This window comes from Podospora pseudopauciseta, assembly GCF_035222475.1.
Source record: "Podospora pseudopauciseta strain CBS 411.78 chromosome 5 map unlocalized CBS411.78m_5, whole genome shotgun sequence".
NCBI classification, from domain to species: Eukaryota; Fungi; Ascomycota; class Sordariomycetes; order Sordariales; family Podosporaceae; genus Podospora; species Podospora pseudopauciseta.
This window is the reverse complement of record NW_026946665.1, coordinates 771028-796069: the sequence shown is the minus strand read 5'-3', so window position 1 is coordinate 796069 and position 25042 is coordinate 771028. Positions and strand designations below refer to the sequence as shown.

General features: G+C 51.5%; 10 protein-coding genes across 10 annotated transcripts; 3 read left to right on the top strand and 7 right to left on the bottom strand.

Moving 5' to 3' along the window:
- Positions 1 to 2170: 2170 nt before the first annotated feature.
- Positions 2171 to 6195, bottom strand: QC763_508300 (uncharacterized protein; the record flags this gene model as incomplete). The annotated part of the gene is made up of 4 exons (XM_062913419.1): positions 2171 to 3100; positions 3178 to 3725; positions 3801 to 5546; positions 5611 to 6195. The coding sequence occupies 4 exons, from the start codon at positions 6193 to 6195 to the stop codon at positions 2815 to 2817; spliced, it is 3165 nt and encodes a 1054-aa protein (XP_062764828.1). The 3' UTR covers positions 2171 to 2814.
- An 874-nt stretch (positions 6196 to 7069) lies between these two features.
- On the bottom strand, positions 7070 to 9300 carry QC763_508290 (uncharacterized protein; the record flags this gene model as incomplete). The annotated part of the gene is made up of 3 exons (XM_062913418.1): positions 7070 to 7654; positions 7714 to 8941; positions 8999 to 9300. 3 exons carry the CDS (start codon positions 9298 to 9300, stop codon positions 7070 to 7072), a joined length of 2115 nt encoding a protein of 704 aa, XP_062764827.1.
- A 1023-nt stretch (positions 9301 to 10323) lies between these two features.
- Positions 10324 to 10885, bottom strand: QC763_508280 (uncharacterized protein; the record flags this gene model as incomplete). Its single annotated transcript, XM_062913417.1, has 2 exons — positions 10509 to 10885; positions 10324 to 10431 (listed from the first exon to the last, which is right to left on the bottom strand). The coding sequence occupies exons 1-2, from the start codon at positions 10629 to 10631 to the stop codon at positions 10324 to 10326; spliced, it is 231 nt and encodes a 76-aa protein (XP_062764826.1). The 5' UTR covers positions 10632 to 10885.
- A 1325-nt stretch (positions 10886 to 12210) lies between these two features.
- Positions 12211 to 14375, bottom strand: CSR1_2 (phosphatidylinositol transfer protein csr1; the record flags this gene model as incomplete). The annotated part of the gene is made up of 2 exons (XM_062913416.1): positions 12211 to 12901; positions 12971 to 14375. 2 exons carry the CDS (start codon positions 14373 to 14375, stop codon positions 12420 to 12422), a joined length of 1887 nt encoding a protein of 628 aa, XP_062764825.1. The 3' UTR covers positions 12211 to 12419.
- An 836-nt stretch (positions 14376 to 15211) lies between these two features.
- Positions 15212 to 16029, top strand: DAM1 (DASH complex subunit dam1). The gene is made up of 2 exons (XM_062913415.1): positions 15212 to 15712; positions 15765 to 16029. Exons 1-2 carry the CDS (start codon positions 15264 to 15266, stop codon positions 15988 to 15990), a joined length of 675 nt encoding a protein of 224 aa, XP_062764824.1. The 5' UTR covers positions 15212 to 15263; the 3' UTR covers positions 15991 to 16029.
- Positions 16030 to 16148: 119 nt separating this feature from the next.
- QC763_508250 (uncharacterized protein) lies at positions 16149 to 17583 on the bottom strand (the record flags this gene model as incomplete). The annotated part of the gene is made up of 2 exons (XM_062913414.1): positions 16362 to 17583; positions 16149 to 16304 (listed from the first exon to the last, which is right to left on the bottom strand). The coding sequence occupies exons 1-2, from the start codon at positions 16563 to 16565 to the stop codon at positions 16149 to 16151; spliced, it is 360 nt and encodes a 119-aa protein (XP_062764823.1). The 5' UTR covers positions 16566 to 17583.
- On the top strand, positions 16789 to 17617 carry QC763_508240 (uncharacterized protein). Its single transcript, XM_062913413.1, has 2 exons — positions 16789 to 17327; positions 17382 to 17617. The coding sequence occupies exons 1-2, from the start codon at positions 16962 to 16964 to the stop codon at positions 17580 to 17582; spliced, it is 567 nt and encodes a 188-aa protein (XP_062764822.1). The 5' UTR covers positions 16789 to 16961; the 3' UTR covers positions 17583 to 17617.
- A 96-nt stretch (positions 17618 to 17713) lies between these two features.
- On the bottom strand, positions 17714 to 19904 carry QC763_508230 (uncharacterized protein). The gene is made up of 3 exons (XM_062913412.1): positions 19559 to 19904; positions 18125 to 19501; positions 17714 to 18070 (listed from the first exon to the last, which is right to left on the bottom strand). Exons 1-3 carry the CDS (start codon positions 19616 to 19618, stop codon positions 17939 to 17941), a joined length of 1569 nt encoding a protein of 522 aa, XP_062764821.1. The 5' UTR covers positions 19619 to 19904; the 3' UTR covers positions 17714 to 17938.
- Positions 19905 to 20474: 570 nt separating this feature from the next.
- Positions 20475 to 24956, bottom strand: QC763_508220 (uncharacterized protein). The gene is made up of 3 exons (XM_062913411.1): positions 22762 to 24956; positions 21274 to 22701; positions 20475 to 21203 (listed from the first exon to the last, which is right to left on the bottom strand). Exons 1-3 carry the CDS (start codon positions 22850 to 22852, stop codon positions 21136 to 21138), a joined length of 1587 nt encoding a protein of 528 aa, XP_062764819.1. The 5' UTR covers positions 22853 to 24956; the 3' UTR covers positions 20475 to 21135.
- On the top strand, positions 23771 to 24781 carry QC763_508210 (uncharacterized protein; the record flags this gene model as incomplete). Its single annotated transcript, XM_062913410.1, has 1 exon — positions 23771 to 24781. One exon carries the CDS (start codon positions 23771 to 23773, stop codon positions 24779 to 24781), a length of 1011 nt encoding a protein of 336 aa, XP_062764820.1.
- Positions 24957 to 25042: the final 86 nt, after the last annotated feature.

The following is a 25042-nucleotide window of genomic DNA, read 5'->3' as shown; positions in this document are numbered from 1 at the left end:
CTATTTTTCAAGGCCTTTAAAAATGATTGAAACGCTTTTGAAGATAATTCGAAGGTCTTTAAAGATAATTCAAAGGCCCTTAAAGATAATTTAAAGGCCTGTTAATTTTCTTTCAAGGTCTTTAATTATATTATAGGAAGGGTAAGTAGATAGGTATAGAGGGGGGCGCTGGTAAAATAAATAGGGGGCTCCGTAAATGTTTCTCTCTTATTGTATGGATATGGGCTCTTGTAAGGGAGGTAAGCGTATTGCAGGGGTCTCAAACGATACATAGAAAGGAGTAGACTACGTAATAACATCCTCGACATGAGCTTGGTACCTAGTTGGACCAAACTCTTTTTGTAAATCATTGGCACTTATCTACCTAATAATAGACTCCTTCGTTAGCTCCCACAGAGGCAAGTTACCGTCTTCATTGAAAGTCGTTTGCTATAACAATAGATAATAACGATGGACAGCGGGCGAGGTGATTGAATTCAGGGACAAGTCCTGATTTAACGAGCAAGAACTGCGTTGGGGCAATACCTGTCCAGCTTTGGGAAGGTGGCTCTTTTGGTCGTCGAGGTTGTTGGCCAATTGTGGACTGTGCCGAATTCGAGTTCCTAATTCGGCTCTGAGTCGCTCTATCGGGTTTCTGGTCGAGTTGACATGGCCTTGATGGTGAGGGCAACTCTGTGTTCATTGAGTCGCGCCTGTTGTTTGCAAACGGGGGGGTCAATCCTCTGTCTACCTACCTTACATAAGTGGGAATATCTTGTGGGCTTTTTTCGTCACTTGAGTCTCTGGTCGAGTTTATATGGTGTTTATGGTGGAGATTTTAAGGCTGGTATCAAGATGGGACAGGATAGAGGGAGAGACTTTTTTATTGAGATGGGGGAAAATGGGGTAAAGGTAGGTAATATCCGGCAAAAGAAGAGAGCTGCCAATATAAGAACCACAACTGGGCCTTCAAGAAAATTCTTTCGGTGCCTTGTCTTTGTCAATCACGGCGGCCAGCACCTCGAATCCGTACAAGTCGGGCTCAGGCAATCTCTTGAATCCGCCATCGAGGCCAAACCAATCAGGCAGGTCCGCCAACTCTTCCCACCAAGGTTTGCGCCTGGAGGGATGGGTATCGCTTTCGACGACAGCTTTCTCCTTGGTGACTCTCCTCTTTTTGGAGCTCTTCTTGATGCTGCCTTTCTTGCCGACTCTCCGTTTGCGGTTTGGCCCACCACCATCTTCATCCTCCTCATCATTATCTTCGGCCGACTGACAAGACGAGCCGGAATTATCTGGCCCCACTTTCTTCCCGAGGATGATAGCTTCTAGCTCCGTCTTTGAGGTTCGAAGGGATGTTCGTCCACCTGTTTTTAGACATGACTGTGTATGTTTTTTTTTTTCGGATCAGCAATGATGATAAAGTCTGACATGGGAGGAAATCAACGTACACCAACGAACGAGAAAGGGCACCAGGATCACGTCGTCAAGGAGGCTTTCCTTGCCCTCGGTAGAGAAGAAACCATGGTCTGCTCGGTCAACGTTGTACCGAAGTGACTCAATATCAACCGCCATCCACGCGGCAATCTGCAAGTCATCAAAGGGCTTCCACTCCGTCACCGACATTTGTGTCAGCTTTTGCGAACTTCTCCTTTTACCAGCCCTCAAGCTTCTTGATCAGGTCGCGTCATTCGGCCATCTCTTGCTCTGCAGGTGTCATCGGTGCAGGGGTTTCCTCCATTTTGACCTCAGGAACGAGTGCTGGGTCTTCATCCTTGGGTTCCGCGACATTTGTCAAGACTTTGTCGACGCAGGCGCGATTCCTCCGCTGTTCTAGAAAATCCTCCAGTTCGTTTGCAAACAGGGGTTCGTCTAAGAGAAGACCTTCGACTGCTTTCTTCAAGGGCTCTCGTTTTTCGGTATTCGCCTGTTGGGTTTGTGGTCCGGCAGGCATGATGGAGGGGAGGTTATTGTCTGAGCAAAAAATGTTGATGGATTTAGGGAAATGAGAAAAAAAGTGATGAAGGATGAATCGGGAGGGGACACTCACTTAAACAATTGCCAGTGGCAGGAAAAACATGGTTAAAAGCTACCTTGACTGGCTCAGGGCGTGCTGGGCTGGGCCTGAGGGAAAGTTTAATGTGGGAGCAAGGTGAATGGGGAAGCGAGCAAAGAAGTCTCGAAGATCCATAGGTAACTTGGAAGCTTTCATATCTTATACACTCATTCCAAACCCCCTCTTAACGACGTTCCCATGTCTGTAAAAAGGTAACAGGTATGTACAGATATATACCCATATATTTTGCTAACGCTGAAAAGGCCATGTTTTGAACTGGTAACGGAGAAATAAACGAGAAAGGTTATATACTGGCCGTAATATAAACATTATATACAAGAAGGGTATCTTTGTTTCGTCTTTCCTGAACACCAAGACAGATCATGTAAACCATTCCCTGCTTTCCCAGAAAAACGCCTCAAGCCTAGATCATCTACCAAATTTCCTTCCTTTCATAAACCCAACATATATGCTCAGCCCCACGAAGACTCTTTAATTGCCCATTGTGTAAGAGATATATACCAACCAGAGTCCCCGCAATCATGTTCTGTTGTCCGAAAGTATATAAAAAAATGCGAAGAAAGCACAGACTCCTGACGACTACGAGAAAAATAAAAATGATCTCGATCTCCAAAACCCCATGTGTACATAGAAGAGAGATACCCTGAACAGTCGTCCTTTATGTAGGGTATGAACGGAAAGTGGAGGGGTTCAGTGCGGTAGGAGAGATAAGAAAAGAGCATATCCCCCCCAAAAAATCTCGTTGTTCAGCCCGCATACTAACGGCATATACACTCGCCTCGTCCAGTTCCGAATGGACAATTCGTGGGATGCGTCTGGGAGTTCGAGGAGACCCGGGTGGTCTGTCTCGGAGGCAACCACGTGGTTTGTAAGGGCGAGGAGCTCGCCACACTGTTGTCCTGGATACCCAATCTGTCACCCTCTTGTGCGTTGTGGAATACGTCCTGTTCTTCTTCATCGCTGTCCTTGTCATTTTTGCGATTGAGGCTTCCGATCAGTATTTTCCAGACATTGCTGTTCCATGGTTTGCGGTCGACGATGTCACTGGGTAGGGCGGTAAAGTTAGTAAGCCAGGGCAACGAGAGCTGAAATAAAGGCGAGACTTGAACAGTTGAACTTACAACTCATCCAGCTCTGACTTGAGCCCGTTGTCAAGATACCTCAGGCGCCTGGTTCCAGCTGGGTCGTTGCCGAACTGGATAAATTGTATCATGATTTTGGTTCGGTCGTGGTTATTTTGCTGCATTTTTCGTATCAAATTTTGGATCGGGTGAGCAATGTTTGGGTTCCCCTGCTTGTCGTCATCGTCCCACACACCATCGGTAAAAAAATAGATGCTGATTCCAGCTCCAGATTGGGGTCTGAAAATCGACACACGGCTTGAATTGCTCGCCGTGTCCGAGATCGTCACCCTAACGTTCTCCAAGATACGACTGAAGCTCGACTCGATGTTGCTGTTCTGCTTGGTGGGCTGTTTAAGTTCTCTTAAAATTTTTACAAGGTCGGTAGTTGAGTTCTTGTTCGCCTTCTTCTTCTGTGGTTCCGAGATGAGATAGAGCTCAATGCCGTCGGGATCACACGCCTTGACTAGGTAGGACAGCGCCTCGAAAGTATCCACAACACTTTTCCAGTACTTCCACATGCTTTCGGAGTCATCGACGATGAATATCTACACTTCGGGTTAATAAATGAACGCCATAGTGTTTGGGTGCTAATGATTAAAAGACAAAAGATTGTTCCCCACCTGTTCTCTGCCTTGCTGATACTTCAGAGCGTCGGCTTGTCCCAGCAAGTGTTCAAATGATCTACGTGGCCATTTCCTCTTCTTGCTACTTTCTTTGTGAACAAGAATATCCCAGACGAAAGGACCATCCTGTTCCCCACGCCTGGCGGTTGGATCACTGCTTGGTCTCGAGGCAGGCAACTTCCCCTGTCGGGTTGACCTGGGGCTGTAAACAGGCGAGGTTGTATCGGGCTGAGAGTAGGCAGGCTGAAAACCCACCATGGTTTCTATGGAACCTAAATGCCTATCAGCTGCCCTTCTGGAATCGACTGACAACGGCCGCTGTGTGACAAAGAATGCCTGCTTTAGACCTTGGTTGTTCGTAGGTGAAAGAGCAGATGATGGAGGGCGCTGTCCGCCAAATAAGGGAACAACAACATCTTCAAGGTTGTGTTGATTGGAGTGTGGCACACCATGTGAACTGACCCGGGTAGGGTGGCTCCTAGGCGGAGCCCGTGAGTTAGAGGTAGGGATGTCGCCACGATATGCGGCAGAAGGATGGACGCGATGAGCGGGCGGTTCTTGTACTGGCCCTAGCGGTGGCCCAAGAGAATGGCCTGCCTTGCCAAAGTCCTCGCCGTCTTCGCTTTTGTTGTGATCGTTTGCTGCAACACGTGAAGGATACCCTGTCATGAGATCGGGTGAGCCCGAAGGATGAGTACCGTAGATAGCGCGCGGTTGAGCGTTGGATAAATGGGCTGCTTTGCCACGCGTGTTGTGACTGGGTTGAGTGCGGGTACCTGTAAGAGCCGTACGTGGTGTCGGACCATTGCGGGCGTTGTCTCCTCCAGCAGTCTTTTCTAGAATCGCCTGAAACTCTCGTATAAGCTGTTTGGCTTTCGATCTGTCACAAGGGTCAATGCATAGCATTGACAGCATGATTCGTTCAGCTATAGGCTGGGTAAGGTCGTCACATTGCCGTTTGCAGGAGAGCGTTAGCTCCAACATCTCCTTGAGGGCGGCAAGCTCTTTTCCCCGGTTGTGAAATGCCCCATCAGGGCCGCCCTCTTTGAGACGTTTGATCAGACACTCGTCTCGCCCCGCCTCGCCGGAGTTGATCCAAATGAGCATTTCGAAGTAGATACACCCCATTGACCAGATGTCTACCTTATAAGTTGCACCGCCATCTAAATGGCGAAGTTCAGCCGTGGGTGTGGTGATCTCTGGTGCCCCGTACATCTTGGTCCCTTTGTTGTCTGGATGGAGAGTCTGCCTTAGGCGCATGCTGCTCAACCCGAAGTCGCCAATCTTGAAGATGTACTTGTGCTTGTAGGGCGGCTTGTCTTCGGTGAGGTCTTCGCGGTCCTCGAACACAAAGATATTGGACGGTTTGAGATCTTGATGGATGCCTCGCACAGCAGGGCAGGCCTTGTGATTGTTAAAATGGTGAAGGAGCTCTAGGCCTCTGAGAAGATTCAGCATGGCTTTCCATACATTGTACACCTGCCAGGGGTAGTAGGGCATATTGTTCCTAGCGTAGAATTCCGTCAAGCTTCCTTTGTCGGCGTATTCAAGGAGCACATAGCCCCAACCCCCCTGCCTGAACGAGCCGTAATATCGGAGGAAATATCGCGATGCATCCTCTTGCAATGAGTTGTTCTTCAACCCAATGTATGCCACCAGCTCGTTTGAGAACGTTTCCTCGGCTTCGCGTGTGAGGTCCTCGTCGTCGTGTCGTAGGCAAATCTTCTTCACGGCAATGGTTTCCTGTGTCTGTGTTCAGCCTACACCTTCGATATTCAGCATGCTTATATAGAGGCCTTTTTCTTACCACCAATTGACGCAACTCGCTGTCCGAGTTGATCTTGAATTTCTCAACGACGGTGGAGTTGTTTTTCGACCTGGATAGTTCACCGACGCGTTTCCATGGAACGATACACCGCTCGGCCAGGGGATGGTTGTGTCGGCACTTTGTCTCCAGCATAAAGGGGTTGAACATGAATTGGTGCTTGTCAAACGCCTCCCATGCTGCGAGACCTTCCTCTCCGGTGGAAAAGACAGCCATGGCAGGGCCAGAGTGAGGATGCTGACCCCGCAATAGGGGCAGATTGTGGTCGTCAATATGATTGTTGATGAATTTGGAAAGATAGCTGATCCTGAAGGCGTTATGTTTCGTACTGAAAACCAGGATGGAGAAGATGCGGAGAAAGCTTGTCTGGATAGTTTCGACATCGAGGTTTTGCAACTCGCCTTTGCGGGAATTGAGCACCTCGTTGATCTTGTCGGGATCCCAATACTTTTCCAACGCCTGGTAAGGGATATAGCTCTCTTCCTGGCCAAAGCCATTGATGCCCCGTGAGCAGAGCGATGGGACCTCTTCCTGGAAGCCGATGAATGGGTCCAACCACCTGGCCATCTTGAGGGTTGAGCTGATACCGATTACCCCGCGATCGCGTGGTGAGGTGTGAAGGGTAGCCCTCAATGAAGGGCAAAACAATGACAAGTTATAAGGTAAAGAGGCGGCTTTGTCATATTGGGCTTCACACGCAGATGGGTGCGGAGTTAAATTGAAGCTTGGAAAAAACCAACCAGCTGGTCACAAAGCAGCTGCAGACGCGCTGGGGACGGTGAATGTGAGTGATTATGTCCAGGTTGACCTCACAAGGCTCTGTTCATTCGAGGTGGGTGGTGCATCTTGTGTGGTTTAGACGCCTGTCTGCCTGTGTGACCCAATCCGCTTCCCAACCGCTGACCGCCAGGTTAACCGCTATCAACAACGTAAGAATCGGGATTAACATCAATCGATACTATGAGTAACAGGGCTGTATGGGTGGAAACCTACATTTAGTGTATTAGCTTCTCATGACATACAGTAGGGCAAACCAAGTGAAAAGCCTTGTGCAGAGTACCTGACCCAAGAGGCATTCTGCAAGGCGTGAGTGGAAGCCGAGTTACGCATCACAACAGCCCAGCCAGGCATTCATGGCATTGTACCTTCCGCCGGGAAAGCGGCTAGCCCGATGTCGAAGACGTGGGAGGTGATCACTCATTGGTCTACCGGTTCTCTGGTGAACGATAGCTGTGCCTTATGAACTTTCGCCAAGAGCCCAGTTGACCTGGCGTTGCTGCACCGTACATGGCGATGCAGCGTCCTTGATGCTTTGGGGAAGACTTGGCTTCCCACAGGCTTGATGAGCCGGCAGATCAAGATGAGGCCGCCCAGATGCTCGAGAAGGAACTCCTCAGGTCTTGCATATGTACCATCTTGATACCGATCATCATATTTGTCCCTATTTTAGCTTCAATTCCTTCTCCGCAACACCCATTGCGGTTGTTCCTTGCTCTTCGTCCGCAAGCTTCTTTCTGTTCCAACATGCTCTCAGTCTGTTCCAGCATGCTCGCAAGCACTCCCTCCAAAAAGACAGATAGGAAACGAAACACCAAATGGTGATAGTAGCGCCCATGAGGGGGAAGCATATCTTGGCAAACAGTTTGAAGAATTCCCCTTTCCAGATTGGAAAGCTCATTTCCAGATTCGCTTCATCCCACTGGAATAAACCGCTGCCGAAGAATGTCTGGCTGTATGTTAGTAAAGTCGTGAATGCATGGGCGATCAAAGTCGGCAGGCCGAGTCTTACGGCAACGAAGGTTCCAGGTAGGAAGAGAAGGGTGACAATAGTGATAACATGCATTGAAGATGTGTCCTTCTCTGTCTTCTGCGCTATTACGTGCATGCTTTCGGTCACTGACTCCATATTGAGTGTCGACTTGTGCATTTGCTCCGTGAATTCCTCCATCCGCTGTTGGCTTATATTGGCACTCGCATTAAAGAGCTTGCTCTGTTCCAGGTTGCGAAACTGGAGGACATGTTCAAACTGTGATGATCTCTCGTGTTAGCAGTAGGCTTGCGGTTCGACTAAGTTGCAGAACATACCAGTCCCCTGCCATCATGGAAGAGGAGCATCAGCGTTGCAATCCGTGTCTGCTCCATCTCTAGGGCTCTCACAATCGACGTGGCGCGTCGAGAGAACTCAGCAAGTACTGGCCTACAAGCCTTGAGGTTCGCTGGAAACTCTTCCGCTTCAATGAGGCTTTGGTAATGTCTCATTACATCACGAAGAACATCGGAGTCCAACTTCATCACGAGGCCAGCAGTATGCAGATCCGCTCCAATTCCGTTGAGCTCTTGTAACTTCTCAAGTGAAATGTCTTTCAACATGTCAAACGGATCTTGATCATGGTGGATTCTTCGGCCCTTCTTCTCAGTTGATGATTCCGGTGGGCAACCAAGTATGGGCGAGAATGTTTCTCGCCGGACAGGGGAACCCGGGAAGGACTGCATACTTGTTGCAGTCAAATTAGTAGACGCTCTTGTGTTCAGCGGACTGATAACTGCTGACTTCAATGTACTACGCCGAGTGAAGGTTCGCGTGGAATTGAAGGGGCTGGCTGGGCTTCCTGGGTTGACAAGATCGGGGGAAGTGACCAAGTTCGACTCGACTATTTGGGAAGAGCTTATAGGGGCCTTGAGTGCCTTGAGAAGATTTTTGGTATCCAGCGCAAGAGTGCTCTCCATTTTCCCGACGGGAGCACGCTGGACCTTGTTGATTATTGCTCGCAAAGTCGTTTCCAGTTTGGTAATATATTGACGCCAGTTCTCTGAACACCACTCGAAAGCAACAAGGTGGGTAGTAAGACTTGCGGAGAAAGAGCCTTGGATGTCTACCAACGCCTCCGTTGTTAATTCCTCATATGAACTGGCCGCGTCGGTGATCCGATTTTTCATCTCGGCATTAACGCTGATGTTTACCCAAAGTGACCGGCCAGACCGGAGGTCGAAGGAGTGATAGAGGGCTGTCTGTCGGAATGAACCCGCTGAGTTATTTCCAACAGATGTCTCCACGCTCCATAGATTGTAACAGAGCTTGATCTCCAGACCAGATCGACCCAGCCGTGGAATTTCGAAATTCTGGACTTTTGACGCCACTAGATAGTTCTCGTGACGGAAAGATGTATAATGGAACTCCTTCCTGTTCTGCGACTGCCCAAAGCCCAGTAGGAGGTCCACAAAAGGAGCCATGACTTGAAGAAACGACATGCTGAATACAAACATCTCTTTTGAACAGTCTAGAGGTGCTCGGGAGTGTTCGGCTTCGAAGAATCTGGTTCGAATAGTCAGCACTGGCCAACGGTCCTGGGTAGAGGGGAAGGTGACTTACACATGTCGACATATCGGGTCTTTACGGTTGATTCGGAGATGTCGGTTTAAGTCAACCAGGCTACTGCACTTTGTTGAATGGAAGCCATTTTCCCCATGAAATGCTTCGAGGAACTCCACCAAGGCATATTCAGGATTGGGATCAAAAAGCCGCTCTTGCACCTCGGCGATTCGCTTTCGATATGACTGCGAAGTGTGTCGAAAGCATTTTGAGCGGAAAAGGTTCGAAGGCCATGCTTCTGCGATGTCACAGCAGGATTCAAGCTGGTCGTAACAGTCGACCATGGTGCTCGGGGTAGACATTTGAGAAGCTTGTGTGTTGCGCAGTTAATACCTTTCTTCCACGGAGACTCTTACCTGGCTGAGGCAACGAGGTGTCTTATATACGAAGTGGTTGAGGGGATGCGACTGCTTCGCCGGGTGTAAGTTCACTTTTGAGTATTCGCATCGCGGCTATGTCGTTACCCCCAAAATGTTCAGTGAGCCTGGAGAGCAAAATGAAGATGGCGAAGGAAACAGCGGTGGCCTCGGGCGTGCCGTGGCTGTACACGTTAACCAGGCATTTTTCAGCTGTCTGGCTCCGACACAGCTGCAAACAGAAAGGGTTGGCTACTTTTGTGCACAGCATTCGTGGAAAAAGGCTGGGTGTACAACCTGATCGTGGGCTGGCCAGGTCTATTGGTATTGAAGGGACGTCGTGTTATATGATCCATTGGATCACCAATAAGTCCAATGGCTTCTGAGCAGGAAATGTGGAATGTGTAGACTCTGCAGATATTTTGGCATTGGTTGGTATTTTTTTTGGAAATTGATCATTCCATGCATGTGGGCTGGGTGCTTGGTGAGGTCCAAATTGGCACAGTCGCCAGAGCTCGGGCAGTCCGCCTTGTTACGGGGCGTAATACGTGATACAATCCGATTTGAAACAAAACAAGCTTTAATAAATAATCAGTGCCCACTCTGAGCAGCAAACAGCTGTCAAATAGACACTGGACAGTTAAGATGGTCAGTGGAAATGGTATAAAAATGAGGCTCATCTTGACTAGGTGGGTAGATATCTATGCAGTTTGGGGTTTATTCACAGCAGCACTGCCTGATTAACACCAGCCAGCCCCACTGGCTTCCCCCCATCCCACAAGAAGTCTGCCTGTCTTTCTACCCTCGGCACCCATATTTGACATCCAGAGAAGATTCCAATCACCAGACAGGTTTCTCTAAAATACAATAGAAAGCTCGGATGGCATTAATTCTGAAACCATCACATCACATGAGCTTATCCCCCCCCTGATCAACCTAACATCACAGCAAGGCGCAGGCCTAAACCTTTCACCGAATCCTCTTCCTGCGCGTCCTGAGATTGGTGTAAATATAGTTCATCTCAGTTGGTGTCAATTCATTGGGGATCCAGGCGATATAGACATCGTTTCTATGTGTCTGTGCACAAGCCGGGTTAGAAAAGGTAGCTGAAAGCAGAGAGGGCAAATTGACTGCATGGAAAAGCCTTGACCCACCTCAAGTTCGATGTATTCGGTGTACTCTGGAAACAAAGTATAAAGGTAGTCACGGAGTTTCTCCCATTCTAGCCTGTAATTATCAACCTCTTGTCTGATCATCTGCGGGACCTGGGCATCCATCTTTGTGGAAACTAGATATCGGGTAAGCTTAATAAGGTAAGGCACTTGGAGTGAGAGAACGGGAAGAATGGCGAGGCATTCTTGATCTTCCCAACCTACTCAAATGGGAACTCACGTTATTATACCCTACCCAGAACATCCTCCTCCCCCCCGCGCAGATATAGACCGCCCGTCATTATTCTACACCCAATGCAACCTTTTACCTCCACCGTCGGACGCCTTCTCAGAGCCTTGTCGCCCAAGCTAGCTTTCTCTCACCATGGCAAGGCTCGCGGCCACATTACACGGCCGCCACCAAGCTCCAGAGCATGCTGGGCATCCCGCCGGCGAAGAAATCCTCAGGCTCGATTGGACAACCATATGTGGGTTATCTGCACTTGCATGCACTCTACCACCCAGAACCACGTATGTCTTAATAACACATGTTATGGCGCTGCTGCACAGCATCATCAAAAGCATACAAGTCCAATAAACCGGGTGCCCGCCCCGCTTCTTCTCACGGCAGTATGCATATCAACCTCGAAATACACACTATCGTCGAGGGTGGTGTGATGAAACGCCATCTTTTTGCAGCCTCACTCTGAGGACTGTGTCTTAGCCTGCTGCCGGCCAAGACGTTCGTGGATGGCAGGCTGCTATCTGAATCACTCACCGAATAAGCTCAGATAAATCGAAAATGGTCCCCAAGACCTCTGTTTTTAGGATAGCGTAACCACTCGTGCTGGTGACCTTGAGCTCGTTGGTTGCCACGATGTGATCGGGACTGTAAACAACCCAACCTGCCGTTGCAGCAAAGTGCTACGATAAAAGACAGTGGCTTTCTGGTTACTCCAATATAGGACACAAAAAGCGTGTGATCGTGTCGGGACAACCTTAGGCTCGGGGTGTGTTACTGAATTCCAGTATGTTACAGTATGTTACCGCTCGCACACGAGTAAGAGGTCTTTAAATACACATAGCTAAGAACTCCGGCCTAACCCGGCGCCTTAGACTGACCAGCCGTTATTGGCGGGGGACTCAACAAAACCGGGCATGTAGAAGCAGCAAGCCAGCCCACAAATGCCAGAGCTTTATGTAATTTACGATTTAAATGGCTATAAGTGGTATGAACATCATGGCCTGTCTGGGATATACACAGCATCGTTTCCCCCAGCCTACACCCCTTTCTTATCTGGCAGAGCTCATAACCACAAAGATCTTCCTGAACACTGCCCTCCGATCGTACTCGCAACATCCGGCAACGCAGGGCTGTGTCTCTCACCACGGCAATGCATGCTTAGCCAGCACTCACCGCTGCCCACTAAACTAAATAATCACTACAACATCATGAACGCCAACAAGAATGCCAGAGCACAAGAGCTCACTGGGCGTCGGACGACTTCAATAAGCCTTCCCGTCCCTGAGACCTCAGACTCCATCTAGCATGTTTTTATTTTATTTTTAATAAGCCGTCACCCGCGCCCGCCCATTGATAGGTTAAGCTAGACAGCGAGTGCGCAGCCGACCCTACCCATCCACCAATGCAATCTCCTTCTCCGGCCTCGAGTCAAACACCTTACCAGAGCGAACTTCCTAATTTGGCATGATCCACACAAACATGAGGATTAAAACTTTTGTTCTTGTTGGCAGGGAAGTAATATACTGCCTAGCCATTCTCCCAAGATGAGAACATACCTACTCTATAAACAACGACTCAGTAATTAGGATCTATCATCTGTCTTATACACAACTCCTCCACCCCTCCCTCTCCCTCCTCATCTTCCTCACCAGCAGTCGCCGTCTAGCCCCCTAGTCCAAATCATCCGGCGAAGTGACCGCCTCCTTCTTGACCTCCCCATTCTTCTTCTCCCCCGGATACCAATCCACCTCACCACCCGGCAACAGCACCCCCGTGCGGTCATAATAACTCCTCGCCCGAATATACGGATCAACCCTCCAGTAATCCTCCCTCATCTTGTCCGCAATCTCTTCCCTCCTCTTCTTCACCCCCGCATCCGCAGTCTTGATCCACTCCATCGTAGCCTCCTCATATTGCTTGTAAAGCTCCGCCCTCTGCCTCAACAGCTCATCTCTCGTGGCAGTATCCTTCATCTTGTCGTTCTCACCCGTCACCGGCTCGACATACTTGTAGGACCAGTCCTCCTGCCCGTCAAGGTCCTTGGGGATGTGCTTGAGGGGAATGTACTCTTGCATCTCGGTGGCGTTATTGGTAAAGTGCACCTTGTTGGCGACGACGGGGTCGAGCCAGCCGCGGATGACTTTCCAGATGCCTATTTTTCGTAAGTATCAACCGATAAAAGAGGAGGATCGTAAAAAAAGAGAAAAAAAAAAAGACATACCCTGAAAAATCCACGGAGCTTTGTGAACCAGCACAGTCCCCAAACATTCCGGATAATTAGCCTCAAAGCACTTAATCATAAACTTGACAGGCGTATAGTCCATATTTGCCATCGAGAATCCCGTCATGTCAAAAACAATCGTCTGGTCCCCTTCATCGTCAGCATGCAACCCACCACCACCACCTTTAAATCCCATCCCCCTTGTTTCCAACTTGCGAAAAAAACTCACCGCCGTATCAACCCCCCCCCTCAACAACATCCGACAAGTCTCAATCAAATACACCGTATACCTCTCCAGACTCTCCTCGCTCTGCTCCCCCGCCTTGTGCAACCTCACATTCACAAAACACAACGGCCTCCCCTGCTTGTCACATCCGTGAACATAACTGATCCCCTTCCTTATCTGCGCCAGAAAGTCCTTGCTGATCCCATCATTCTTCTCCACCGCCTCCAGCTCCCCATTCTTCATGATATCTCCATCCACATCCATCTCCTTCGCCCTCCACGCCATCGTCGACACAAGCATAATCAACGCCTTTTCCACATCCCACTTACGAGCGCGGAGAAATCGCAAAACCAAAGCATCAGGGTGGTCGTGCTTGACCATGCTCCAGATGGTATCCCTAATTGCGGAGGGGGGGTAGGATTGGAGCGTTTCGTAAAAGTGCTTTGTTTGCCCATACTTGTCTGCCTCCCCATCCTTTGATCCGAGGGAGAGCTGGATGTTGACAGGGGCGCCGTCGGCGGCGGTGGTTGGGGCGGTAGAAGAAGTTGTAGACGCGGCGTCAGATTCCGATTTGTTGGCCTTGCTGGAGCGGGACCAAAGGGAGGTCATACGGGACTTTTTCTTTTCTTCCTCTGCTGGGGGAGCGGAAATAGTGGTTGTTGTCTGAGGGACGTTGGCAGCAGGAGCTTGGTTTTCTTCGCCTACGCGGCACACTTGGAAGATGAGTTTCCAGAGCTGGCGGAGCTTCTCCTCCTGCTCCGAAGTGAGGTTGCCTGGGCGGCCGGCGGCGAGTTCGGAGGCCATAGCTGTGAGGTCTTCGGGGGTGATGTCTTGAAGAGGTTCAGAGTGAGAGGTGGGTTTGGGTGAGGTTTTGTGGTAGGAGTAGTAAGCTGAGTATACTAAGCCGACGGTAAGGGCAGCGAGTAAAAGTGCTGAAGCTGAGCTCTGGAGAGGTTGGCTTTGCTGAAACTGCCGCTGGACTAGAGGTGAGTTCTCAGTCTTGGGTGAGCTTGTGAGGTCACGTTTGAGTGAGGTGAGCGATGATGACGTTGAAGAGTTGACCTGGTTAAATCGTATGCAACGATGCGCGGAAGAAACACCGAAACCCTTTTTTGACGTGAATAACAATATACGGGAGGAAGCAGACCGCGAGACACTAAAAAGCAGCGAGGTCTGCATAAGGCGAGCAGGTGGTTTGATCACACTCTGATCACGGCTGAACAGGAGAGACCCAACAAGGCCAAGCAAACTCGTAAAACGGCCGAACAATGATTTGCGAAGGAGACCTGGCTATCCCGGACGTGCCGTGTCAGCTCTCAGGGCGCAAATAAAAAAAATGATATTAATGCAGGATAGGTCGTAGATACAAGTGGAGGCGCAGCGGGTGGTTACGTACCAACGTTGAAAGGTGACACTACCTACACCGGCATCTAAACTCCAGAGGTATCCTAGGTGATTTCGGAGTGAGGTGACCGGAAGGAAGAGAGACGGACACAGGAAGGACACGGAAGGGTTGGAGAGACGGCAAAGATGGATGAAGCGGAGCGGAAGCCGGTATGGAATTTGCAAGAAAACGGGCCATCAATTGGCAGCGGGGTACGACGACATCGATATCGAGCAACGGAAACCCGGTCCTCGGGCCTCCCCTGGAAAATTGGAACTGGGCACTGCAGGAATCCCGACCAGCAGGAACAGGGCAATACTCCTAGATTCAAGAACCGGGTTTCCGGAGAGTTCTGGGTGCCCGCCGCGCCGCTTGGATCAAAGGGGAAATTCCCGTCTTCTAAAGCTCATCTCTGTCTTTGCCGGTGCCTCCGAGATGTCCAACCTGTCCTGCATGAACATCTCCATCTTTTGAACCCCGCCATCCCGTTCAGTGGCTGCCTCAGCCTGTTTTAGCGCTTCTAGCCGTAGGTGGCACGTGTCGCATTTTTGAGTGATGGCGGGGCACCAAATTGACAAGGCCAGCGCCAGCGCGTCATCGCGTCCCATTGCTAGCTAGCCCCGCTTGCATTCGGGCATCAAAGTCCAAATTCAAACAAAACAAAGTAAACACCACTCGTCACCATGCCGTCGGACGAGAGGGAAAGAGACAGACACGGCAACAGAGAACGGCGCCCCCGTTCAACATCACGAAGCAGACCAACAACCCCTCTCCGACCCTCGTCTCGCTCCTCGTTTCGCGAATCAGCCCGATCTAGTGTCCAGGGCGATAATGCGTCCTTCCCGCTCAACGCATTTGAGCCCGCCTTTGCGGAGCTTTCCGATGCTATGGCCGACCTCGAGGCGAACATGATGCACTTCCAGCTGATGCACGAGTCTTTGGCGCGCTTTAGCGAGAGTTTTGCCAGTTTCCTCTACGGGCTCAACATGAATGCTTTCTGCGTAGACTTTCCAGAGGGGCCAATGGCGGAGAGTTTCAGGAGGATGAGGGCGCGGGAGCAGGAACAACAGTTACAAGAGCAGCAACAGCAGCAGCAATCAAGTGATGGCTTTGATGGGGACCCTACTTTTATGTGGGTATCTAGACATCAGATGGCAGATGTCAGACAGCTAACTTGGGTCTAGGACAACCGATACATCATTCGCCGAACCAGCGAGCGTCAAGAAGCCAGCCCCGAAATACTCTGCAACAGGTCGCGCATCCCGAGTACCACCGCCCTCAGTTAGGGGGACAACATCGTCAACGAGGGGGGGAACGACAAGAGGGGGTGCGCGTGGCGCAAGTAGTAGTACTCGAGGAACAAGGGGGACAAGTAGTACTGCCCGAGGTCGGGGCCGTGGCGTAAGATGACGCTTGGCGGATCAAAAGGCCGGAAAGGGCTTATGCTTGTGTCTATGGCGTGGAAACGGTCAGACGGATGCGCCTCTGCGGTAATAGCGTGTGCCAACATTCGGGCCTTATTCGACGTCGCTGGACAAGTGTTGCGGAACAATGCTAAATCCGGACCGTCAGGACTCTTCCACAGCCTTGTCCAGATACTCCTTGACCCGCTTGAGACACTCCTCCTCGCCAGAGTTGACCCACGGCCCAATCACGGCGACAGTCTTATTTCTCGATTTATGGCCCTGGGTAATTTCCAGGTTGGACTTGGGAAGGTCAAGAACCTGTCAAGCCAGTGTCAGAAACAATCCGAACAGATTATCTTTTCGGCGCAGAAGTACCTCGCTGAGAACCTTGATGACTGCTTTATTGGCCTCTCCCTCTCTCGCTTGTGCAGCTACACATATCTCCACTGCATCTTCGCCCACCGAAGCTACACCCTCGCGGTTCTTGCTGGCTCCTGGCTTGACATTGCAGTGCATGTAGAGGGTGCCGTGGGGTGATTTCTTGGTCCCGACGACGTACCACATGGCGCGGAAGGCCATATTGCTTGATATTGTGTCTTTGCAGTCTTTGAGGACCCTCCGTGCAGGTGTTTGTACCTAGAAAAAGGCCAGGGTTGAAGGTGAACTGATCTGGTCGAGATGTATCCGTAACCCTGAAGAACCGAAAGTGCTCCCACGGGATGGCCCAAGCTCCATTCAACCCCTGTATTTTGACAAGGGGCTGGTGATGTCATTCGTCTAAAGCTCCCTCCCCCGCCCGCCAGTTGCTCTCGCCAATTCCAATTGACCCGACGTCTACCGCTCCGCGCTCGGTTACAGCGATATTCTCCCGCCTGTTCCAATCTCCGTACATATTGCACCTTGTCTCTCCCCAAGGTCTGGTCCAGCCTTTCCCCTAACAAACCTCACCAATTCCAACTGAATATCACCACAAGGATGTCCCTCCTCCGCCCCCTCGCCCGCGCGGCCCTCCGCCCCGCTACCACCCCCCTTAGAGCTTTCTCTACCACCACGACCCGGTTCATCAAGCCGGGCCAGCCCCTCCCCGACGTCGGCGCCATCCTCCACGAGTCCTCCCCCGGCAACAAGGTCAACCTCGCCGATGAAGCCTCCAAGCTCAACAAGATGATCCTCATCGGTGTCCCCGCCGCGTTCTCGCCAGCCTGCTCGGCGACGCATGTGCCTGGGTTTCTGGCCCACCCCAAGGCGGAGGAGTATGACCAGGTGGCGGTGGTGAGCGTGAATGATGTTTTTGTGATGAAGGCTTGGGGGGATGTGTTGAATCCCGAGGGGAGGGAGAACGTACGTGATAACAGATAAATAAAAGAGACCTATAAGAGCTAACAAGAATGATAGGTGCGCTTCCTGGCTGATCCGTCTGGCGAGTTCACCAAGGCGCTTGATATGTTGTGGGATGGAAAGGCTATTTTTGGGAATGAGCGGTCGAAGAGGTTTACGATTATTGTTGAGGGCGGCAAGGTGAAGAGTGTGGCTGTTGAGCCGGATAACACGGGTACAAGTGTTAGTTTGGCGGAGAATGTGTTGGGTAAGGCTTGAGCTATTCCCAAATGAAGTTCTCCAGGGGAAGGGGGTGGGGGGGGTGGGCGGTGTCATATGATAGACAGATGTTGTTTGTTTGCCGCGGAATAAGAGATGAGGCGCTCAGAAGCCTTGATTTTACCACATTTTGCAAGAAAAGAAAATGATAACCAAAAGGCCTGCTATTTTTTGATCCTAAAAAAAAGACAAGCCAAAACCATGCCCAATGTACACATACAGCATTATATATATACACATATTCCCATTCAATCTTTTCGGTTACCCAAGCCAACCAACCCATAACGACCACCTTCCCAAGACATGTTAAGGAAATCTGCTCTTCTCTACTGTTCTCTCTCATCCGATCCTCAGACTTAGAGCATGGGCTTGAGGTCTTCGGCAACGTGGAAGGGTGCCTCGGTCTTGGCCTTGATCTCCTCGACGGTGACACCGGGGGCGATCTCGATGAGGGTAAGGCCGTGGGCGAAGTCGACGTCGAAGACACCCTGTTGGACACTGTTAGGATCCAGTAAGTTAAGGGGGGGTCGATGAAAACTTACAAGCTCAGTGATGATACGGCTGACGCAAGCCTTGCCGGTCAAGGGGAAGGCGCACTGCTTGACAATCTTGGGGTTGCCCTTCTTGTCGGTGTGCTCCATGGTGACGACGACCTTGGTCTTCTCGGGGTTGGAAACCAAGTCCATGGCACCACCGAAGCCCTTGACCTTGCCGGGCAACATCCAGTTGGCTAGGTCACCGCTGGCGCTGACCTGCATAGCACCAAGAATGGTGAGGTTGATACGGCCAGCTCTGATCATACCGAAAGACTCCTCAGAGCCGAACACAGAGGCGCCGGGGCGGAGGGTGACAGTCTCCTTGCCGGCGTTGATAAGATCGGCGTCCTCCTCGCCCTTTCGTGGGTAAGGGCCAAGACCAAGAATACCATTCTCGCTCTGGAGCATAACCTCCACATCCTCACCCACAAAACCTGGAGCAAGCATAGGCATGCCAATACCAAGGTTGGCATACATGCCATTCTTGAACTCCTTGGCAGCTCTCTTAACAATCATCTCCCTCTTCGCCCTCGTCTCACCGCTACCCAACGCAGCAGCAGCCTTGGGGTCAGCCTCCTCGTTGGGGTCCTTGGCCCACGTGTACTTCTCAATCCCCTTCTCCGCAGTAGACTGAACCACCCTCTGGACATAAATCCCAGGCAAATGCACCGCCTCAGGCGCAATCTCCCCCGGCTCAACAATATTCTCCGCCTCCACAATCGTCATCTTTGCGTTCCTCCCCATCGCCCCGTTGAAGTTGTTAGCCGCCAGCCTAAACTGGCAGTTCCCCAGCCTGTCCGCCTTGTACGCCTTGACAAAAGCAACATCACCCGCAATCGCATGCTCAAGCAAGTAGCTCTTGCCGTTAAAAACCTTCACGTCCTTCGGATAAGAAAACTCATCCGGTGTGCCGTCGGGTTTGTTCCTCAGAGGCAACTCACCCGTCTGAACCACCGTGCCAAAAGCAGCGGGGGTGTAAAAGGCGGGGATACCCTTCCCGCCGGCGGCGCAACGCTCGGCGAGGGTGCCCTGGGGTGTGAGCTCGAGCTCGATCTCGCCGGTGAGGTACATCTTTTCAAACGTCTTGTTCTCGCCAATGTACGAGGCGATCATCTTTTTGACTTGCTTCGTCTTGAGGAGCTTGCCGAGACCCGAGGTGTCGGTGCCGGCATTGTTGGAGACGGCGGTGAGGCCGGTGAGGTCGGGGCGGTTGTGGACTTCGTTGATGAGGGTGTCGGGGACGCCGCAGAGGCCGAAGCCGCCGCAGAGGAGGGTCGAGTTGGGCTTCATGTCCTTGATTGCTTCGGCGGCTGAGGGGTAGATCTTGTTGATCTCGTAGCGGCGGGGGGTGAGGGAGAAGGCGCGGGTGAAGAGGGCGCCGTACTGGGGGGTTTTTGCGTGAGTAACATGAGTGATGAGCTATTCTACTTTACTACTCACGTTCTGGCCATATTTGGCGTAGGCCCTGAGGGTCTTCATGCGCAGAGCGGTGGAAGGCATCTTGACGGCTTTCACTTCACGATGAGAGTGTGAGTTCGGAGTTAAGAGAGAGCGGGTATAATGTGGGATAAAAGCCACAAGCCGTTGAGGTACAACAGTCACAAGATGTGGGGGAGGAGTAACTGTTATAACTTTGTAACCCAAAACTCAGGATTTGAAGATGGAGAGAGGAGAAAAAAAAAAGGAGAAAATGGGAAAACCAACGACTCAAAAGAAAACATAGCCTACTACAAGCGCCTACGTAAACTCAAGTCATCGGAGAGCCGCGGGCCCATTTCCTTCGTGCGCGCGAACTTCCAACGAATGGGTTCATTACCTACGAATCCCGTCAATGGCCGACGCCAGTAGCCGTGGTCCCTGCTTCCCCGGCATGTCTCCGCCCCTCGGAAAGGCTGTTCGGCAGAGGGTTGAGAATTGACCCTGACCCGGAAACCGTCGGCCAAAGTCTTTACGCGGGGGTGGTCGGTGGTTCATCAAGGTTGCATATATATGCAGCTGCGGGTAATTGTTTAAGGCCGCCTGGCTGTTTCAATCTATGCTCTCTCACGTAGCTATACTCTCGGTCTTTGGAACTCTAATCACTTTGAGCATAGGCTCCCTTTTATTATCTATATGCTCTTCTAGACAAAACGAACAGTCTCACCAGCTCCCCGGCGCATCACCTAAAAAAATGGACCGAAACTCGGCGCTGTGGATCCCCCTCCATCCCAAACCCCAGATGCTAGATGCCGGTTCAGCCTCCGGGGCCACTTCTACCCCACACGAACTGCCATCCACGGGAACCAAGCCAAGACAAAAAGACATCACAAGGCGGGGGCACAATCACGACGACCGGCCACCACGTCCGCATGACGACTTTTAGAGAAGTGATCTGTTAAAATATACTAATCGTCTCGCTCGACCTTGAGCCTTGATTCTATGGCTATATCTCGTCGCTTGATTTTCTTCATGAGTAAAAAGGGAGTCAACAAAATAAGAGCCGACAACTAAAAAGTCCATATGATGATTTCCCCCTCCCCTTTCCTCCATGTTTCCCGATAATGCGCATTACCCCTTCCCTCTAATACCAAAACAGACAAGAAGCTTGAGACCTAGCCCCTTCCCAAAGCAATGTTAAACTCCCACCAATGTGTTCCTAACCCATGCCCGCCAAAAAGACCGTTCTCGATGGCTCACGCATGGTCAAAAAGATATCGTCCGACGCTGAAGGCAAACACTAATAAACCCCGAAGCCCCGTAAAAGCCCAAACCGCCCACCTGGGCTACGCCACCACGAGCCGCTGAAAGGAACAGAAAACAGAATTGCGAAATAAAGGCAGCAAGAGTAGCGCACGGCCATACTGAATGCCGGGTCTAGATTCTCATCCACTCAATCACAAAGTGCTGAAAAGTCGTCGTTGGATATCGCAATGAAGAAGCCCCAAAAGTCGTCGTAAAAAGCGCCAAAAGTTGTCGGGCCTCTCTGGGGTCTCTGGTGTCTCCATGCGTGACTCTCTGGGTATCTCCACAGGTGACTCCTACTTACGGGAGCTTGGCCCGCTGATTGGCGTCGGGTTGCTGAATTCCACATTGAAGATCCATTTCCCTAACACACATTGCTGTTAACTTTGACACTATTCGACGGGCATAGGTAGGAAAGTAGGGCCGAGACAAACCTTCTGACAAATTCCGGGCTGTGTCGTCAAGCAAGATGATCCGCCGCTTGTTGCAGTAGGATGTCTTGTCCATGATGTCCACCTTGAGCCTGCTATCCGCAAGCTCAGTTACGGGCTTCTCAAACATCTCGGAAAGAGACTCGACCGCCAACTCCAAGTCCTTTTGATTGTCCTCAAAAATCGTTGTCAAGTTGTTCCTGGCAAGATAAAAGGCAAAAGCGTACGTCCACATGAGCGTCTGTCGGCAGGTCTGCAGTGCCACCGAGGCTGCGCTGAGATATTGAACCTCGATCCACGACATGCCCGATTCCTTTTGCAGCTGAACCATCTTCTTCTCCGTCTTCGCAAAAAGGTCCTTGTCCAGGCGGGCAGACTGTTCATGGTTGGCGTAGCGGTTGTAGTAATGGAGATAACGCTCCAGAGAGACCCTGGATTTGGCCTGGGCATCACGGGCATCCGTCCCGCTCTTTTCCTCAAACCTGTTGCAATTGTACCAGCTCGTCCCATGCTCCGACCACAGACCCATGCACATCCAACAAAACTCATGCTTGCACTTACGACACGTCATGTGGTTGCAACCTCCGTTTTTTTCGATGGTGCTATTGCATTTGGGACACTCCTTGGTGTTGGCCGAAATCCAATTCGCCGTCTCGCTGTCATCGGCACATTTCTTGAGCCACTTCTTTACCAACTCGCAAGGGGCAGGTTGGTGATCGTTCAGGATGCACCCAAAGCAAAACCGATGGCTGCACGAGCAAGCGACCGTGGGCACGATCCTTGTCAGGTCCTTCTTCTTGATGCCACACTCGATGGCGTTCTGGCAGTCAGGGGCGGGACACCACTTCAGCGTTTCCTTGTCTTCGACATAGGTGCGGTTGAGCAGTTTGTGGTATCGTTCCGTCAGCTCGGCGGTTACGAGCAGGTCCAATGATCTAGCATCGATGATGATGTTACAACCCTCGGCAGGACACTGGATGCGCGCAGCCTCGCCTTCCTCTCGGATCTTTTGACCCAGATAATGGCGGTAACAGTCGACGCAGAAGCGGTGGCCGCACTTCAAGGCAAACGATTGTAGGCCTTCCTCATCCTCACAGCAGATATCGCAGCAGAACCCGGGTATCACTTCCAGCTTTGGTGGACCCGATGTCGTTTGGGAGAGACCAGCAGCCTCAAGAGCCTTCTCCCGGTGGTCCATGTACTGCTCCAAGAGACGCTCTTTGTTCCACCTGAAGTGCCGCAAAAGAATTGCTGATTCCTCTTTTGAGATGTTTAAAATCATGTTTACTTCGTCGATTAGAACGTCTTGCTGCTGTTGTATGTCCTGCGGCTCGTACACCCTGAAGCTGACATCGTAAGGCGCTCTCTTATTCTGGCCTATGTCTTGCTGGATGCCGAGATCCGGATCTGGCTCGTCGTCGAATCCGAAGTCTATGCAAGGCTGTGTGTCAGTGCTTAATCGGGAGAGTAGGCGCAAGGCGGGTTACTCACCATCATCACCAGAGATGTCATTGTCGCTGTCATCCGGGAGCATATCATCCTCACTAGAGACAGTAGACATGAACTCGTCGTCAGTGTCCATGTTGGAGGAGGTGGTGACGGGAGTGGGAGGAGCGGTATCTGGGCCAGCTGAAGCGAGAACCCTCTTGTTAGGAGCCGTGATATTTCCAGAGGAGATCGTCGCCTCAGCGGCTTTCCGCTTTCTTGTGGCGGGAATGGTGCCGGCTTATATAAGAGGATGGGGCAGTGTCGGTAACGCCACCCGAGGCGAAGAAGGTCGATGGGAGAGCGGGAGGATGACGGGAAACGATGGCTTATAAGAGCGGTGGGTAATCAGACGAGAGAAATGTCTCCCGTTGTTCTTGATTTGATAACAATAGCACCGTACGTAGAACGGATCGAAGACACGGCGGCCGGTGGGTGACTGGCTGGCTGCTGGGCTTGTTACTCGTCACTAGCGACCGAGAGTATGCGCGGGTTCCTTGGTTCGGAGGGTGCTGGGAAACCGGGAGCTAAAATGACAGGTGCAGGGCACTGAGAATGTGGTTTATGGTTGAAGAGGACAGAAAGAGCAAGAGGATGTGATGCTATGAGGCATCCGAGGGTCGGGCTGATGACAGAGGGTGGAGTTGGCAGTGGTCAGGCGAACAACAGCCAGCAGTGAGCAGTGAACAGTGAGCAGTCGGAAGGTGGGAGAGACCAAGAGCAGCTAGGCTCCAGCCAGGTGGGCCAGGGAAGGATTATGTAAGGCTGGAGTCATTCGGTCATCCCTCTGTGAGCGTAGGCTGCCTTTTGGAAGGCCCCTGCACAGGCTGCCCCCACAACGCCCAGGCTGCGGGCCCCCTGCGAGCTGGCTGCTGGAAGCCCCACTGAATGAAAGGCGTCGCGCATTCACCTCCAGCAATTCCTGTTATCGACCCTTTGAACCTGTCCTTTGGATCAACACACAGAAAAATCATTCACTTCGACTTTTCCGGGTTAGGGTTCAAAATCAGTAACAATGAGCGATCGCTCTCCAAGACAAGACAGCCAAAGGTCGCGTTCGACAAAGCACGACAGGAACAGGGAGCCAAGAGACGGCGCCGAAGACCGCAAAAGAAAGCATCGGGAAGAAGACACAGAGAGAGGCAGCAGCTACCGAACACGATCTCGCGAGCGCGGACATAGACGGCGCTCAAGATCGCCGACAGGTCGGGATCGCTCAAGAGACAGAGATAGAGACAGGGAAAAGAGAAGGGAAAGGGACGGCCACAGAGATCGGGACCGAGATCACCGCAGCCACAGGGACAGGAGTGCGGAACGAGACAGCAGGAAGCGACGCGACGATGGCGACTCGGATAATGGCGGCAGAGACCGTCGGAGGCGCCATCGTAGTTCAGAGGGTCGACATTCACCCTCACGGCCGAGCCCACCGCGCGAGGCAAGGTCGGATAGCCAGCGAAATCTTGTCAAACATCGTGGCCCCTTGCCCTCCCAGGATGACTCTTTTGCAGTCAGTAACGGCGGCGAGCCTGAGAAGCCCAAGGAAAAGCCCAACTTTGGCAACTCGGGCGCCCTGGCTGCTGCTTCCAACTCGGTGACCCAAGCGGACGGAACGACCATCACCCTAAAATACCATGAACCAGCAGAGGCACGGAAACCTTCACCACGCGACGAGTGGAAGCTGTTTGTTTTCAAGGGCGAAGACATTGTTGATACTATCGATCTTGGCAGTCGCAGCTGCTGGCTAGTTGGGAGGGAGCAAGCCGTCGTCGATCTTCTTGCCGAACATCCAAGCATCAGCAAGCAGCATGCCGTTATTCAGTTCCGATACACCGAGAAGCGGAACGAATTTGGCGACAAGATTGGCCGGGTGAAACCATACCTGATAGACCTCGAGAGCGCCAATGGTACCATGCTCAACGGCGACAAGGTCCCAGAGAGTCGCTATTTGGAGCTACGGAATAAGGACATGGTTCAGTTCGGCTCCAGCACCAGGGAATACGTCCTCATGCTTGCGCCAAGGGCATAAAGACCATCGATTGCACCACCTAGACAGTTTGACACCCAGGTTCGTGGGGGTCATCTCGAGCCGAAGAAGCCCGTGGTAACCTCACCACGTCCAGTTGTCTTACAATTACTCGTATCGTAGTTTGCGCCACAAGCGCGGTCTCTGTTCACACCCCACCTGTTGATCTGACAAGCTCACTGTTCTCGAATTAGAGTTTAGCGCAGCTGGCGTTGTCCCACATGAACATTCTAGAGGTTGTACCGAACGTTGCTTGTCAACTAT

What these genes read in the sequence shown, in the direction of transcription:
- QC763_508220 (XM_062913411.1), bottom strand. Translation starts at nt 22,852, where the DNA reads ATGGACACTGACGACGAGTTCATGTCTACTGTCTCTAGTGAGGATGAT. An exon ending in TGACATCTCTGGTGATGATG is followed by an intron (nt 22,702 to 22,761) that starts GTGAGTAACCCG and finishes AGCCTTGCATAG; the next exon opens with ACTTCGGATTCGACGACGAG. An exon ending in AGCCCGGAATTTGTCAGAAG is followed by an intron (nt 21,204 to 21,273) that starts GTTTGTCTCGGC and finishes AATGTGTGTTAG; the next exon opens with GGAAATGGATCTTCAATGTG.
- QC763_508230 (XM_062913412.1), bottom strand. Translation starts at nt 19,618, where the DNA reads ATGCCTTCCACCGCTCTGCGCATGAAGACCCTCAGGGCCTACGCCAAA. An exon ending in ACGCCAAATATGGCCAGAAC is followed by an intron (nt 19,502 to 19,558) that starts GTGAGTAGTAAA and finishes AAAACCCCCCAG; the next exon opens with TACGGCGCCCTCTTCACCCG. An exon ending in GCCGTATCATCACTGAGCTT is followed by an intron (nt 18,071 to 18,124) that starts GTAAGTTTTCAT and finishes AGTGTCCAACAG; the next exon opens with GGTGTCTTCGACGTCGACTT.
- DAM1 (XM_062913415.1), top strand. Translation starts at nt 15,264, where the DNA reads ATGCCGTCGGACGAGAGGGAAAGAGACAGACACGGCAACAGAGAACGG. An exon ending in GATGGGGACCCTACTTTTAT is followed by an intron (nt 15,713 to 15,764) that starts GTGGGTATCTAG and finishes ACTTGGGTCTAG; the next exon opens with GACAACCGATACATCATTCG.
- QC763_508240 (XM_062913413.1), top strand. Translation starts at nt 16,962, where the DNA reads ATGTCCCTCCTCCGCCCCCTCGCCCGCGCGGCCCTCCGCCCCGCTACC. An exon ending in ATCCCGAGGGGAGGGAGAAC is followed by an intron (nt 17,328 to 17,381) that starts GTACGTGATAAC and finishes CAAGAATGATAG; the next exon opens with GTGCGCTTCCTGGCTGATCC.